This window comes from Hypanus sabinus, chromosome 13 (genome assembly GCF_030144855.1).
Source record: "Hypanus sabinus isolate sHypSab1 chromosome 13, sHypSab1.hap1, whole genome shotgun sequence".
Classification (NCBI taxonomy): domain Eukaryota; kingdom Metazoa; phylum Chordata; class Chondrichthyes; order Myliobatiformes; family Dasyatidae; genus Hypanus; species Hypanus sabinus.
Window position 1 is genome coordinate 61,318,764 of NC_082718.1, and position 17,676 is coordinate 61,336,439.

A 17,676-nucleotide genomic window follows, 5' to 3' on the forward strand; every position below is an offset into this window, starting at 1 on the left:
ACATGTATTGAGACTTACGTGGATGTTCATAGTTTTTTGCATTAAAATGGTAATTTTACAACTACTGTTTCCATCTGTGCAGTTCTTTTGCCTGTTTAGTGTTGGTTCTGATACAATATGCATTGTGCCATGCACAAAGCAGGAGCTCACACTGCTCTATTCAATGTGGTTCCTGGTTCATCTCAAGTCTCCTCATGGACTGTCTGTGGCAAATATAAAACTAATGGTAAGAAGTGTGGCATTGAAATAAAATCAGAAAACACTACACATACTTGGCATCTGTTAAGAGTTAATATTTTAGTCCAACATCTCATTTAGAAAGTCTGATATAACAGGAGAAGTATATTAAATAAATGCTACTTGTGCTAATCACAATTTAATCAGACTGGCAGCAGTAACTTGTACAAACATCTGCTTTGAATCCTTTCTGATTGCTACTAACCTTTGACTTTAAAAGTGTTTTAGATGAGATAGTTGTGAAACAGGTTGAGGTTGGACAGATAAGGGATGGAATAAGCCGTGAGATGGGGATTGAGATCATTAGCAGTTTTTGTTATGCCTCTTCTGTGCCAAGAATATCCTTTTAATGGGTAAAGAGATCAAAACTGCACCAGGCACTCCAGTTGCATCAGGGCACCAGATTACTGCAATACCATCTTTTGACTCCTGCACTCAAGTTCTTTAGCAGAGAACTATTTGTCCTCTTCTGTTAGTGCTGTACATGTAAGCCTTGCAGCTCAACTGTTTTTTTGAATTTTGATAACTCATCGATTTTTACATGCATCAAAAATATTATTTTCTTTCAAACAATGCAGTATAGTAACTTGATTCACTTCCAATTTCCAGGATTTGATTTTGGATGTACAATGGGATTTGGCTGCAGGTTTTATGCAAGAATGTAATACAGTGGATTTCAGTCAATTGGGACACATTAGGACCAGTACGTTTTGGTCCAGTTCAGTGGCTTCCCCTATTTTCTAAAGTTTCATGGAAATAGTTAAAAAGGTATACAAAAGACAAACCATTTATCAGAGTAACAAATTGTGTATTTAAATGAAAAACAGAACAAGTTAGAACACTACTAAATTCTACTACAGTACTACTAAACTGTATTAGTTCATAATAGCTCGCAATGGAGGAATTTATCAAATGTACGCTAGGGTGATAGTTTAATCGACTGTAAATGAACAGAATTAACACAGACACCCAGTGCAGATAATGGACTGCCTTCATTGCCCTCCTACACAAAGTCATGTCGCAATCCAACAATAAATTTATTGGCATCCTGTGTAGTCACTAGCTCAGGTTTAGTGGTGTCATCCTCATCACTTTCCTCATCTTCATATTTCCTGCTTTAGTGTTCTGATACAAAGCTTTCGACAACGTCATCTCCCAAATCTTCATTTCATTGTAACATTCAAAATGATTGTCAATATGCAGAATGACATAGTTCCTAACTTGTTGAAGTAGTGAAATTGTTTTATTTTCACTCCCAGCCATACCTAGCTTCTCCAGCACTGAAGTAAGCTGCAGAGTTGTAAACTTAGTCAGCTCCATCAAGGTCACTAGCCTCTGTAGCATGCAAGAACATCTTCTTGGAGAGAAGCCACAAAAAGGTGGTGTTCATCATTAAGGACTCCCACCTCCACCCCAAATCACCCAGGACATGCTCCTATCTCAATGCTAACATCAGGAAGGACATACAGGAGCCTGAAAGCACACAAAGATTCAGGAACAGCTTCTTTCCCTCTGGCATCCAATTTCTGATTGGACATTGAACCCATGAACACTAGCTCACTTTTTTATATTATAAATGTTTTTATTACATGAAAACATACATATACACATGCATATACACTTAATAATTTCATTGGCATTGTAGATATCATCTGCACAAAAATTGTGAAGCAAGTCAGGAAGTTTTGTAGATTTCCATGTTTCCGCACTAGCACATCAGCGCCTTCCTCGCTGTTTGCTTACTTGAATTTAATGTGGTGCTGACATTTCCATTGAAACAACCAACCACCTGTTGCTTTAAAATCTTTGTGACCCAGCTTCATAGCTAGACCCTCTGACTTGTTTTTAAACACTGGTCCACTAAAACACACACCGTCCAGTTACAATGGAAAACTATCGATTGAGGGCCTTTTCAACATCTGGATCATTTCCTTCACACTTTTGATTTGGGATGTTCCTTTTGTCCCTCTTGGAATGCCCATTCTTCTCACAGTTTATCTTGCAGATCTATCAAGTGTGCAATGTAGATTTCGGCACTCTGCCAGCTGATGATGAGTGTTGTTAGGTGGTTGGCTTTTAATTTGGCTCATGTCAAATCTTTTTGAAGCAAGTTGGCAAAGGTATCAAATTCTCTTTAAAAGTCACAATTAGAAAAATATATCAAAAATCACAACTTTTCAAATCGGCATCCATAAGCCCAAATGGATAACATACACAAACACACACAACTGACATGACTCTTCACTCTAAGTAAATTATAGTGTCTAATGGCCAGACACGTGGACGTGAGTGTGTCCTGCCCCAATTAAACGGCATAGTGTCCCAAATAAACAAAGGGAATCCCGGCTATTTTCTCAATTTGTTTTTGTTCTTTAAGATTTGTCCCAAATAAGCAGCTACCCTGATTAACTGATGGCCCAATGAACTAGAATCACTGCACTCACCAGAAATAAAAGCTATAATGTTTGCAATGCAGCAGCAGATTTCCAGTTCGGATGTGTTTAATGATGACTGTAGTGAATTTGCTTTCATCATTTCCAAGTATTTGCGGCCGGATGGACCCAAATGCAGGACGCAGACACTGAGGTACTATGGGTGGACAGGATGGGGATGCCATGGCACTTAAGGGTAGCTGGGGTTCAGGTAGATAGAATTCAGGCAGGCAGAGCAGAGTGGGCTCCCGAAGTTCAGGCAGGCAGAGCGGAGCGGGCTCCCTGAGTTCAAGTTCAGGTAGACAGGCCCCCGGGGTTCTGGCAGACAGGTCTAGGTGGCTAGATAGGCTGGCGGAGAGCCCTCCCCGGGCAGGCTGCATATGTCCTGGATAGGTCCGCCTCCCAGGGCCTGGGCATGACGCAGACCCCTAGGCGAGTGTGGGGCACAATCCCAGGGTTTGGGAGGAAGAGGAGGACGGGGCAGAAGCAGACCAGCCGGACCAGCCCGACGGAGGCAAGGGGTAGGAACGGGCATAGGTCCAGGGTGCCCAACACAACAGTCATGATAACGGGAAAATTGGAAATGGCCGGCAGACAGCGTGACTGCGCGAACAAACGAACGGAGAAGCGGGACCAGCGCATGGGAAGAAAGGTGGGGGAGCGGACCAACCTGGCAGTACTGGTATGGGACAGAGAAGCATGATGAAGAGTAGATATGAGCCCGGACAGGATAACAGAATGCAGAGAAGAGTTCAGAGCCGGTGGGGAAACAGAACAAAACGACCACCCGCCTGGTCCCAGTTCCAAGGCCCCTTATAAACAGTTGCAGCTCAATGACCCAGGAGGGTCCTAACTAGTTCACGGGTGACGGGAGGGACAACTGCAGGACCCGGAGTCCTCGGACCGGATCAAAACCCGGAACGCGGATTCCGGACCGGACCCTGACACCGCTCCTGAGTACAAGTAGTACATCCATTCATATCATCGCTTTGATGTACTTTCATTCAGAGATTGAAGGAGACTTTTCATATTTTACGTGGTGGACTGAGTGCACACACAATGGTCTACCAATTTGTCTTGGATTGGAAGTTAGTCCTTCCAGACACAGCAGCTTTATTTTTCAATAGCCATGGTTCACTTCATCTCAGTTAGAGGGCTGTTGATTCAGATCCCACTCAACTGCTTTGACTGCTTAAACTGTGGCTTGTCCTCACATGGATGTAAGTAATGCTGCAACACTATTTAAAGAGCGGAGGAATTTTCTCAGGAGTGCTGGCCAATGTTTACCCTTCAACTAACATGACCAGTAGCATCTGTTTAGTGTCACAATGCTGCCTTCGGACCTATTATCTATACACAAATTCACTGCCACATTTCCAGCACTGGACATCCTGAGATTGTGCAAAATGTATAAATAAAATGCTGATATGACTCCTGACATTTGAATGCTTTGATGGGTTAGAGAAGGGACGATGTACGTGAAAAATATTAACCCTCCAATCCTTATACTGGTTCACATTATGTGGAACAACTAAAAGACTGCCCCACCTTTCCAATCTTGCTATCTGTGGTTTTAAATGTCAAGCACCTATTGGACCTATCCAAAGTTGCTAACGTGATTTTACTTATTTTCTGCCATTATTTTCCAGCTCTGTTCTCCTCCCTTAGGAATGTTTGCTTAGCCTCCAGCACCTCCGGCAGGTCAGCTTAAACCAGGGGTGGGCAAACTTTTTGACTTGTGGGCCACAAAGGGTTCTAAAATTTGACAGGGCGGCCGGACCAGGAGCAGATGGACGGAGTGTTTTGGTAATACACCTCATAAGAGAAAATAAAATATCATGAGATATGTCGAAAACATGTGCTTTAATTTCAATTGAAAATGAACAAATGCATTACAACAAAATTTCTGTCTTTGAAGTCCCATGGTATTTAGCTATTTATTGAAATGACTTTTAAAACACTGAAAATTAAATGAATAAAATACAGCTTTTTTAATAGTAACAGTTATTATTTTAAAGCACTGAAAATTCTGTTATCCTTCAAGATATTATCATCATCACTCTCCTCCTGACTGTCTTTATTTCAAAAACGGTAGGAGATGCAGGTCTACTTGTCCTGCTCCTTCTTATTCAATTGTCCCCTGTGCCAAAACTCAACAACGACCAGCACAAAGACAGAACAGTGACAGCGCGCCAGTATGCGGAGCGCGTTATTTGATCTGGAGCGCATTTTTTATTTTGAGAACATACGTGCACCTGCGCACTACTCATGTCCATCACTTAACAGAAATGACATGTAACATGCAAGGCTTATTGAAAAAAATATTTTCAAGTGCATTTTTTACATAACACAATGAAGAAATTTATTTTTAATTTCAGTGGGAACAGTGTTGTTGGTCTCCCTTTTTAGCCAGCGCATCAAAGTCTGGATTTAGTTTTGTTGTGGCGATTCTCAGCATGGATCTGAGGTGTTGGTCAGTTAACTTGGATCTGTGGCTGGCTTTGTTGATGTTCATGACGTTGAACGCCTGTTCACACAAATAGGTCGAGCCGAACAAAGAGTAAAGCGCAAATGTGGAGTAATACGCTGCACCTCAACAAAGGTCAATGTGTAGCGGTGTGCTACATGCAGCACTAAAATTACGACAAGGAGTTGGTAACTGCAGTCGAAGAAAAAAACTTTATTCGAAATCCCCAGCCTCACTTTTAAGCCTCCCTCAACCTGCCCCCCCGTGGCGCAGAGGCTCCAAAGCTCTGTGCTCGCAAATCCCCGCAGGCTATCTCCCTTAGACGGAACGCTGGCTAATTGTGAGCCGGTTCGGATGTGCCAGGAAATGGGTCACCACAAATGTATATAGAGTGCATCATCTATTGGGAAAACGCCAGAAGGTTTATTAATATAATTTCATCAAGTTCTGCGGGCGGGATTAAAAAGCTTAAAAAGCCGTAGTTTTCCCATGCCTGGCTTAAACCCTCCTCAACGGCATCAGCTAACCTGCCACTGAAGATACTGCCCCTTGTGGGGTGTTGTGTTATTTCAGGCCAGTGTTGAGGAATGCACATTTTAAGTTGGAATGGTGAATTTTGAACAGAATGGACGTTTAAAATACAGCATTCCAATTTAAACCCAGCGTACTTCGCATATACAAGTGACCCTGGGGGCCGACTTGCCATTTGCTGGAAAGCATGATCCAGCAAACGGCAATGAGGTGATAATCAGACACGATAATGACCTTATTTGACAGAAAGGAAAACAGCAAGTGCTAAAACACTCAGTGAGTCAAGAAGCATGTGGAGAGAAAACAGAGTTTACGCTTCAAGTCAAAAACACTTAAAGATCCTTAGGTAGATAGTGGGAATACTGGGCAGGCTACAGGAAGAACCTTTCTTAGAAAAGTCTATTGGTTATTTTACACTCATCTTAGAGAGCAGACAGATCTTGGTTTAACTATCTATGTCAAAGAGCCATGACAACTTCTGCTTTTATCCCAGAGAATTGGGAATAATTTTTGTGCAAACTAGTTTAAGAAAAATAAATCTGTTGAACATAGGTGATAGATACGGCATCATTTTGGATCTGTTGAACTGACTTCCATCTGTTCCACTGGAGTAGATTCTCCACCAACATTCCTGACTCCCGTAACCTGCTAGTGTGCAGTTAGAAGTGCGCCAGGTTCTCTCCATCCTAAAATAAACACACAGACTTTTCAGGCCTGCTCCTGCAGACCCCTCCCAGTCTCCACCCAGCTAAAAGGACACCCATATCGCTTGCTCCACTCATCGCCTAGAGCCTGTTCAACTACAATTCTCATCCAGTCTTTGTTCACTCATCAGACCAGCCAACCTCAAACAGTTGCTCCAAACTTTCACTTTCCCTGTCTAGAACTACTGAATTGTCTCTGTTACTCTGCCTATGGGCCAAGTCTGCTGTGCATTTTTGACCAGACTTGGACATTTGGAAATCCTGGTGCACAGGTAATATGATAGTTTCCAACTGTATGGAATACTGTGCAGTATTGAGGCCAGCCCTATCTTTTGTAATTCTGAAGACTGGTTGAATCTCAGCAAAGGTGAATTTCTGCAGAATGAAACCTTTGACCACAAGTGTTGAGCAGCAATCAGCGTGGAATGTCTACAAGACATCGGAGCAAAATTAGGCCATTCAGCCGGTTGAATCTACTCTGCCATTTGCTCATGGAGCATAGAGGAGAATGAGGAGCAACTTTACAGGTGTTTAAAATCATGGCAGACATAGATAAAGTTGATGGTAACAGTCTTTTTCCCAAGGTATGGGAGTCCACAACTTAAGGTTTAGGGTGAGAAGGGAAAGATCTAAAAAGAGCCCAAGCGGACTTTTCAGCCAGAGAGTGGTGAGTGCATGGAATGAGCTTCCAGAAGACGTGGTTGAGGCAGGTACAATAGCATCATTTCAGAAGCATGTAGGGAAAGGGTGGGCTGAAGGCAGAAAATTGAGACTAGCTGGGTGGGTGCCAAGGACAGCGTTGACTACAATGGGCTGACAGGCCTGTATCTGTGTGGTATTGCTCTGTGACTTGACCTGGGAACATCCTCAAATCTTCTCTACCACACTTTGGCAAGAGTGACCACAGTTCCATGGAAATTATGGAAAGGTGTAAGGATGATCAGGAAATTAAGGCCCTGAAGTGGAGTGGGGGGGGGGGGGGGGGTGGAGGAAGGTTGGTTTCAAAATTATTAAACACAGCCTGGCAAATGTATAGTGGGAAAAACTTTTGAGTAAATCTACAGCCAAGGTGGCAATCTTTTAAAAGTGAAATGATGAGAATTCAGGGCCAACATGTTTCCACTATTACATCAAAACATACAGTGAAATGTGTCATTTGCGTTAACAACCAACACACCCAGGGTTGTTCTGGGGGCCAGCCTACAAGGGTTGCCACACATTCTGGAGCCAACAAGCATGGCCATAATGCTTGCAGAACAACACAAAACACAAAAGAACAGAACTTACCAAGTGACAAAGTAACAAAAGCAAAACAAACCCCATTCTTTCTTCCCACCCATCCACGTCCACAGAGTCTTCCAACCCTTGGACAGGTGACTTCTGCCTTGGAGCTGCAGATGTTTGGCCTTTGATTTCCCCAGTGGGCCCGCAGAGATTTCCATAAGGATGAACAGTAAATCTGGTACATTTAGAGAACCCTGGATGTCAAGGGAGGGCTTGATTAAAAAGATAAGAAAGAGTACAGAAGGAATGGACACTGAAAATGGAAGGCCCTTCAGGAATACCATGTGGGAAGAAGGGGAGTTAAGAGATTAGGAGAGTAAAGAGGGGTCATAAAGTATTCCTGGCAGTTAAGATTAAAATTATTTACAAGAAACGTATGTATGTAGTTGTGACAATGCACTCTTTTTTAATTGGTGGAGGGGTCTATAATTTCATTCCTCATCCAGAGCAAAATCTCGAGGGTCTCGATTTTTATAGATAATACTATTTCTTTTATTCAACGTAAAGTTGTCTCTGACCCTAATGGGTGATTTGTCATAGTGTCAGGGAAACTAGATAATAAATTAATTGTATTTGCTAATGTGTACCAATGTGGATGACCCAGAAGTTTTTGAGCATTTCGTTTCATTCCTGCCAGCTTTGAGTTTGTATTCTTTCGTGATGGGAGGAAATTTTAATTGTTGTCTAGATCCAGTATTAGATCGTTCTTCTCTTAAGTCAGCCACACCTAATAAATCAGCTTTATTTATTCAATCCTTTCTAATGAAGCGTGATATTGTTAGCATCTGGCATTTTTTTCACCCAGCAGAAAGGAAGTATTCATTCTTCTCTCATGTCCATCATTCCTACACCAGGATTGATTTTTTTTTTGATAGTCAAAAGATTCCATTAGTTTGATCAAACCATTTATAGCTGTATCCAACCATTCTCCTGTATTTCTATCTTTATATCTTCCTGGTTTCACTCATATGAACGGATACTGGCATTTTAATTTAACTTTGTTATCTGATAAGGACTTCCCAAAATTTCTGGAAAATCAAATTACTCTTTTTTTTAAGAAAATGCATTGGAAGAGATTTCTAGTCTTATCATTTGGGACACTTTTAAGGCATATATTAGAGGACAAATTATCTCCTATACTGCATAAACTAAGAAAAAAGCTAATAAAGAGAGAACTGATTTAGTTAATCAATTAAAACAATTAGACCAGAAATATGCTTTGGCACCAGATCCTGAACTATACAAAAGACGTATTGAAATTAAAACTTAATATGATCTTATAATGTATCCAATTGAAAGCCAATTTAAAAGACAGAAGCCAATTCTATATACATGGAGAAAAAACTGGTAAACTACTGGCTAATCAATTAAAGACCTCTATAGCTAAATGGCAAATTAAAGAAATTTGCAAAACCAGTGGTGATATGACAACTGACCATTTTGAAATAAATGATACTTCTAGAGAACTTTATTCTAAATTGTATAGTTCTGATTCTGTTAAACATAATACTGCAATGAACAATTTTTTAGACCAAGTAAATATTCCTGGACTTCCGGGTGATAATCAAAAGCAGTTGGAGCAACATATTTCTCAGGAGGAAATCACTGAGGCTATATGTTCATTGCATTCTGGGAAATCTCCAGGACCTGACAGATTCTCTGGAGAATTTTATAAGGCTTTTTCTTCATTGCTTATACCTTATTTATGGTCTACCCTTACTGATTCCTTCAAGGTGGGTAGGTTGCCACAGTCTTTTTATGAAGCTTCCATTTCACATGTTCTTAAAAAGAATAAAAATCCCACTGAATGCTCTTCATATAGACCAATCTCTTTACTCAATGTTGATGCTTAGATCCTATCTAAAGTTTTGGCTCATACTCAAAAATATTAAACTTTCTATATTTTCTGATGAACAGACAGGATTTATTAAAAATCAATATTCCCATTTTAATATACGGTGACTGCTGAATGTTATGCATTCTCCATCCAAGGAAATATTGGAACGTGCGATTTCTCTGGATGTGGAGAAGGCTTTTGATTGAGTTGAACAGAATTACCTATTTAAAACTTAAGAAAAATTTAATTTTGGGCCCAATTTTATTCATTGGATTAATTTACTTTACTTATCTCCCTCTGCTCCGGTCCTTACTCATTTTCAGATTTCCAAACCAATTAAACTCTAACGTGGAACCAGACAAGGATCTGTTGAGTCCTTTGTTTTTTGATTTGGTATTAGAACCTTTAGCAATTGCCTTTCGAGAGTCTAAAGATATCACTGATATCTTAAGGAAAGGTACTATTCATAAAGTCTCACTTTATGCTGATGACCTATTGCTTTTTATATCTGATGTTATAACTTCTTTACCCTCTATGTTTCTTTTAATGACTAAGCTTAGTAGTTTTCAGGATATAAATTGAATTTACATAAGAGTGAATTGTTTCCTTTAAATAATTTGATACCAAACGATATTGACCTTCCTTTGAAAATTGTAATAAAGCAATTTACATACTTGGGTGTAACAATCACTAAGAATTATAAAGATCTATTCAAAGAAAATTTTCTAACTTTAATGAATTATGTGAAAGACAGTTTCTAATTGGTCGCCTCTTTATCATTGATTGGTCGAATCAATTCTATTAAAATGAATATTTTACCTAAATTTATATATCTTTTCAAGCATTACCTGTTTTTATTCCTATCTTTTTTTGATTCTTTAGATTCGATTCTTTCTTCCTATATATGGAAGAACAGAAAACCTCGATTAAATAAAGTCTACTTTCAAAAAATTAAAAAGAATGGAGGCCTTGTTCTACCCAATTTTAGGTTATATTATTGGGCAATTAACATACGAAATCTTACGTTCTGGTTATATTAACTGTGAGGATTGTCCAATATGGGTCTTTTTGGAAGCCAATTCTCTTACTAAATTTTCTATTATTTCTCTTCCTGGATCCTCTCTTCCTTTATCTTTAAATAAATTAACTGACAGTTTGGTGGTTAAACACATTTTGAGGATCTGGCTACAGTTTAGAAAACATTGCGGTTTAATGAGATATTCCCTTTCTAGTCCCTTGTTTTCTAATTTTTTAAAAACCATCTATGACCAATCTGTTTTTTTAGAGATTAGGCATTAAACGATTTCAGGATCTGTTTGTTGGAGGGAATCTCTCTTCATTTGAGCAGCTCTCAGTGAAATATAACCTATCAAATACCCACTTTTTTGATATCTACAGATTAGAGATTTTTTAAGATCTAAACTACATATATTTCCTACCAGCCCAGATAAGAACATAATAGATGTAATTTTAAATTTGAAACCTTTTGATAATTGCTCAATATCTTATATTTATGGTCTGTTGTTGGGATTGAGAATGGCTCCTTTAGACAAAATTAAAAAGGAATGGGAAAAGGATTTACAGACTTCATTATCTGATGAGACCTGGAGGGCTATTTTCAAAATGGTGAATTCTTCATCATCATGTGCTCATCATTCCCTCCTACAATTTAAAGTGGTACTTATGGCTCATATGTCTAAAGACAAGCTCACTCATTTCTTTTGCAGATATATCTCCTTATTGTGACAGATGTAATAATGGAGAGATTTCATTAATTCATATGTTTTGGTCATGTTAGGGCCTTGAAAAATATTGGAACGATGTATTCCAAACTTTTTCTGTACCTTTTAAAGTTAATTTTAAGCCAAATCATTTGACTGCCTTATTTGGTATTGTTGAGGAAAGAGCTATAATTTTGTAGCCTTCTCATTTGTGGGTACTAGCTTTTATTTCTCGCAAGGGTGATCTTGCGATGTTATGTCATGTTTAAATTTAGAGAAGATTCGCTGTTCAATTTCTGATTCTAACCAAGATTTTCAAACGCCAAGGGGACCCTTTTTGAACTATTTTAAAAATCTTTGAATTGTTATTGTTACTAAAATATAGATCTGGGCTATTATCATAAAACACTATATGGCAAAGTACTCTTTTTTTTCTTTTTTGTAATTTATTTTTTTATTGAAGTTCATCATCAAACATTTCCGTAAGATGTATTTCAGACATTGTACATATATATCATATTATCATATATATCACAAATCTCCATAAAGTATTTATCTGAGATATACACTTACAGAAAAGAGTGGAAAGAAAGAACAAGCAAAAGGAAAGAACTACGTACAAGTAGGGAGTGATCTTTTTTTTTACAACAGATTCATTAATTTGTGAGAATAAAATCAGGCTTATGAGGAATTATGTAGTTAATCCATTTTTCCTGGTATGAATCAAATTGTTCCAGCTTATGATTAATAGATGCTGTTATCTTCTCCATTCTGTAAATGTCCATTGTAATTTCCATCCACGTATTTAAAGTTGGGCTCTCCTCTGATAACCATTTCCTAGTAAGAGTCTTTTTACCAGCCACCAATAGTATATTCATTAAATATTTATTTTTTCAACCAATCTTGAGGTATATATCCAAAATATATGGTCTTACTCCCTAAGGGTATTTCACATTTAAAGATGTCTTGTAGGGCATTGTGTATCCCCCTCCAATAGTTTTTGATAACAGGGCAGTCCCAAAAAATATGATAATGATTTGCATTTTGATTTCCACAATTTCTCTAGCAAACAGGGAGGTTACTATCATAATGGGATTTCTGAGAGGGTGTAATAAAATAACTTATCAAGTTTTTCCATCCAAACTCCCTCCATTTCTGTGAACTGGTACACTTCCATTGATATGTCCATATTGTTGTCCATTCTTCCTCAGATATAATTATCCCTCCTTCCTTCTCCCATTTTGTTTTAATGTATGAAGTCCAATGTGTTTTAAGATTTGACAACCCCGTATACATGCTTGAAATGATTCTACTACCATTATTTGAATTATATGCTTTTCTAAAGAGCTCTATCAAGCATGTATTTGCCTTGGTTACATTTTTAAGCGTCTTATTAACATATTGTCGCATCTGTAAATACTGATAAAAATCTTGTTTTTCTAATAAGTGTTTCTCTTTAAGCATTTCAAAACTGAACAGTGTTCCTTCTTTCAATACGTTGCAAAGAACTGTTATTCCTTTAGCTGTCCAGTCCTTAAATCTAGCATCCAATTTGTTTGGTGTAAAAGCCTAGTCATATGCAAACCATTTAAGAATTGCAGTATCTCCCTCTAGATTATATTCTTTTATAGTAGTTTTCCATATCTTAAGAGTCAATTTCACCCATGGGTTATCAATAGCATTTATGTACCTTTGCAGGTTGTTATCAGCCAAAATTGCTTGTATGGGGATGGGAAGTACCCGCTCCTCAATGTTTTTCCATTGAGCGTCATATGATGGGTTGCACCAACATATCACAGCTCTCAACTGTGCTGCAAAATAATGATCTCTAAGAGAAGATAGGCCCCTTCCCCCTTTTCCTTTGCTAATTGCAAAGTTTTGAGATGAACTCTAGGCCTTTTACCTTGCCATATATACTTTGATAGCATCTTGTTCCATTCATTGAATTGATTTTGATTAATCTCTATTGGTAGGGTCTGAAAGAGATATAACAGTCTGGGCAGTATATTCATTTTAATAGACTCAATCCTTGAACTGAGACTGAGAAAAGGAATCAGGTTCCATCCTGCCACATCTTCCTTAATTTTTTATATAAAGGCTGATAATTGCATTCTGATAATTTTGCCAGATCTTTTGGCATAATGATGCCCAAATATTTGAAAGAATCTGTATGCCATGCCCAGGGGTATTGACTTTCAATTTCTCTTGGTGGGCTGTAGTAATATGAAAGTAAATGGGTTTTATATATGTTGATCTTGTATCCTGATAATTGACCATATTGTTCAAAGGATTGCATCAATTTAGGTAAAGAGTATGTTGGTTGCCCTAGATAGATCAAAACGTCATCTGTATAACAAGCCAATTTATGCTCTGTCCCTTTAATAGTAATTCCCGATATCTTCATTTTGCCTGATGTATTGAGCTAATGGTTCCAGATATAACGCCAAGAGTAGTGGTGACCATGCACAACCCTATCTTGTGCCCCTTTCTAGGGTAAGACTATTTGATAAATACCCATTGATTTTAATCCTAGCAGCAGGATTGTCATATAGTGTCTGTATAGTTTTAATAATTGTGTCTTGGAAACCAAATCTATGTAAAACTCTGTAAAGAAAATTCCTTTTTTTTTTCTTTTTTTAAACCAACCAGCTTTGTCTTGGCAGTGGGGGTAGATTTTTTTATAATTAACCATATTATTGTACTTCATAATTCAATTTATTTTATTTGATTGATCATGAATATGGGATATCATGATTGTATCAGTGTGATTTATATATAGTGCATTTTGTGCTATCTTATTTTGATTGATAAGTATCCTCATGAATTCTGTATTTGTGTATATGAAATTTAATAAGAGTATTGGAAAAAGAAAGAGAGATTAAGATTATGGTATGATCATTCAAATGTGCAGGAATATAGAAGATTCAGCTCAATATGTCACAGGCACATCATCCCCACCATCGGTCCATTGGTAGTATAGTACCTATAGGAGGCGCTGTTTCAAAAAGGCTACATTCATCATCAAAGATCCCTATCATCTGGGTCATGACACCTTCTTGTAGCTACTGTCAGGCAGAAAGTACAAAAACCTGAAATCCAACACCACCACGTTCAAAAACAGCTACTTCCCTTCAACCATTTGGTTCTTGAACTAACTGACACAACCCTAATCACCACAGTTTAGCAACACTTTGCTCAAAAATGCTTACTGTTCCAATTGTGTTTTTGTAAAAATAGTTCAATGTTCCATTTAACATCGGAGAAATGTACGAAGATACATCCTGAAATTCTTGTTCTTCACAACCATCCACAAAACAGAAGAGTGCCCCAAAGTATGAGTGAGTTAAAACGTTAGAACCCCAAAGCCCCCCACTCCCCCTCACTATGCACAAGCAGCAGCAAAGCAACAATCCTCCCTCTCCCTCACTTCTGCAAAAACCATCACCCACCAAGCATGCCATAGCAAAGCCCCCAATAAAATTGCATAAGTTATGTTTAATTAATGATTTTTTCTTGAGAATGTGTGTATCTGATGGTATGTGCCTGTGATGCTGCTGCAAATACATTTTTCATTGTATCAGTATCTGTATTTGTGCATATTGCCAAAAAAATCTTTGATTTTTTATTTTGTATTTTCTGTATATATTTTTATGAATAAAGTTTAATTTTGAAAAAAGAGAAAGGTTTTGAAAGGTTTGGCATCTGACACGCGACATGATGGTTAAAGTTTTCACTCACCTGGCTCCCTGGTTCCAGCAGTCTCCAGGATCCTGTGGCTGCTTCTCCTGTGCTCCCTGGTGACACATTGGCACTCAGGTTCCAGCCGAGACCTGGATCCTTCCATTCCTTTACAGCTCACTCCTTCTGTTGGTCACTCCTCAGAAACTCACTAAATGTTACTCTACTAAAACTTCGACACTTCACAGATTTTAAAAGACAATAACGTAAGACCCAGTAGGTTTCTGTAATATTCAATAAACCAGATAATCAGCATGAGAGGGGATGGGGAGAAGGGGAGAGGGATTAGGAGGGGAGGAGTGAGATGAGGAAGAGAATGGAGGGGAATGAGGGAGGATGGGGAGGGAGGGGTGTGGGAGAACAGATGGTGAGGGGGAAGTGGGATGGGGAGGGGTATAAGTGGGGAGAGGATGAGGGGAGGAGTGAGATGAGGAAGAGAATGGAGGGGAATGAGGGAGGGTGGGGAGTGGGTGGAGAGACGGAGGGGGAAGTGGGATGGGGAGGGGTATGTGGGGAGAGGATGGGGGTGGGGAGAGGATGGGGGGTGGGATGGGGAGGGGCATGTGGGATGGGGAGGGGTATAAGTGGGGAGAGGATGAGGGGAGGAGTGAGATGAGGAAGAGAATGGAGGGGAATGAGGGAGGGTGGGGAGTGGGTGGAGAGACGGTGAGGGGGAAGTGGGATGGGTAGGGGTATGTGGGGAGAGGATGGGGGGTGGGATGGGGTGGGGTATAGGTGGGGAGAGGATGAAGCGAGGGGATAGGGAGGTGAGGGGTAGAGGGAGGATGGGAATAGTGGGGGGAGGGAGGATGGGAATAGTGGGGGGGGGAAGAGGGAGTGAAATACAATGAGGGAAATAAAAGACGGTGCTGGAGGCGGTGGTAGAGAAAGGGAGAGTTGTCGGCATTAGGAAAGAACAGTGCTCAGAGTTTGATCGCAGATGAGGGCAGACTCTGCCTGCCTGCGGTGATCAGAGTCACAGTATCTCAGGTCAGGTGGAACCAGCGAGCGGCACAGCCTCGGGCCGGGCCGGGCCGGGCCATGGAGCCGAAGCAGCGTCGCATCCTGCGGAGGTTGCGGCTGGAGCTGGCCGACCAGCTGCGAGTGGAGCAGCTGGTGCAGTATTTGTACCAGGAGCGGGTGGTCAGCCAAAATTTCCTGGAAGAGCTGGAGGCCGAGCCGGTCAGCGTCCGCCGGACCCTGAAGCTGCTCGACTACTTGCCGGGCCGCGGGCCTCGGGCTTTCGCCGCCTTCATCGAGTCTTTGAGGGACGAGTTTCCGTGGCTGTGCCGCCGACTGGAGGAGGAGGAGGAGAGGGCGGAGGATGAGCCCGAGCCGCCGGAGGGTGAGTGTTCCAGCATAGGCCCACCGTCTCCCCACCCATTCTCCAACCTCCACTCCAAAACCCTCCATCAAAATCTTTCTCAGCTCCACAACTGCGCACCGTCCCGACCCTCACCCAAACCACCGAGGATCCCATTCTCAACTCACCCCCTCACTATTACACACCGCCACGGCCCACCCACCAACTCGGAATCCGGCTTCCTCCCCCAGCCCCAACACAGTGTAGAGTTCTGGTACCTCTTGTAAGGGTCAACTTTATTCGTCCTAATACATTTACACGTTTTAGGAATTTGTTGTGTTGGTGCTACACGTAACAAAAATCTATATTTATAAAGAATTGTATAAAAATAATGTAGAATATAGAGATGTGGAATAAATGTTTTGTGTGCAGTTTTGGTCACCGAATTACAGGAAGGATATTAATAAGGTTGAAAGAGTGCAGAGAAGGTTTACAAGGATGTCGCTGGGACTTGAGAAATTGAGTTACAGAGAAAGGTTGAGTAGATTAGGACTTTATTCCCTGGAGCGTAGAAGAATGAGGGGAGACTTGATAGAGGTATATAAAATTATGATGGGTATAAATAGAGTAAATGCAAGCAGGTTTTTTTCTTTGAGGCTAGGGAAGAAAAAAAACATGAGGACATGGGTTAAGGGTAAAAAGTTTAAAGAGAACATGGGGGGGGCTTCTTCACACAGAGAGTGGTGGGAGTGTGGAATGAGCTGCCAGATGAAGTGGTAAATGTGGGCTCACTTTAAACATTTAAGAAAAACTTGGACATGGGTGAGAGGTGTATGGAGGGTTATGGACCAGGTGCAGGTCAGTGGGACTAGGCAGAAAAATGGTTCGGCACAGCCAAGAAGGGCCAAAAGGCCTGTTTCTGTGTTGTAATGTTCTATGTACAAAAATACCAGCATGCATTTGTACTGTAGTAATAAGTGGTTTACAATGTTTGCAGTACTGTACAAAAATTTGAGTAAAAGTGGTGGGAAGGTAACTAGAATGATCAATCAGATTAACCGGCTGGGTGAAGAGATTTTTAAGATGGTGTGAAGTTTTAGTTTTAGTAGCCTTATAGCGCGTTTCCAGGGGGGAGCTTTTGGAAAAGACAGTTTCTGGATGGGTGGAGCTGCATGATTTTTTTCCTGCTTGTTTCTTTGTCCTGGACACATTACAAGTCCTAAGGTGACAATAGATGGCAGTCATCTGCTGTCCTGACAGTTTGCTGTAATGTTTATATATTGTGAAGAAGCTGCACCAAACCAGTAGGATGTGAGGATGTTCTCTGTGATGGCAGCATAGTATTGCAGCTGCCTCCGTCTTTGTCTTTACTGCTCTCCGACAACAGCTGCATCTCAGGAGAACCCAGTGGCCCCATCCAAA

At 40.3% G+C, this 17,676-nt stretch overlaps 1 protein-coding gene across 6 annotated transcripts in view; it reads left to right on the forward strand.

Annotated features, from left to right (window-relative positions):
• The first annotated feature begins 15,755 nt into the window (after positions 1-15,755).
• cradd (CASP2 and RIPK1 domain containing adaptor with death domain) overlaps positions 15,756-17,676 on the forward strand; it is a 60,936-nt gene continuing 59,015 nt past the window's right edge. The window contains exon 1 of one of the 6 annotated variants that reach the window (XM_059987747.1): positions 15,756-16,296. In XM_059987747.1, the coding sequence (XP_059843730.1) occupies positions 15,993-16,296 (304 nt within the window). In that variant the 5' untranslated portion in view covers positions 15,756-15,992. The remainder of the gene's footprint in view (positions 16,297-17,676) is intronic. The other 5 variants (XM_059987746.1, XM_059987748.1, XM_059987749.1 and 2 more) reach the window with 5 other exon arrangements.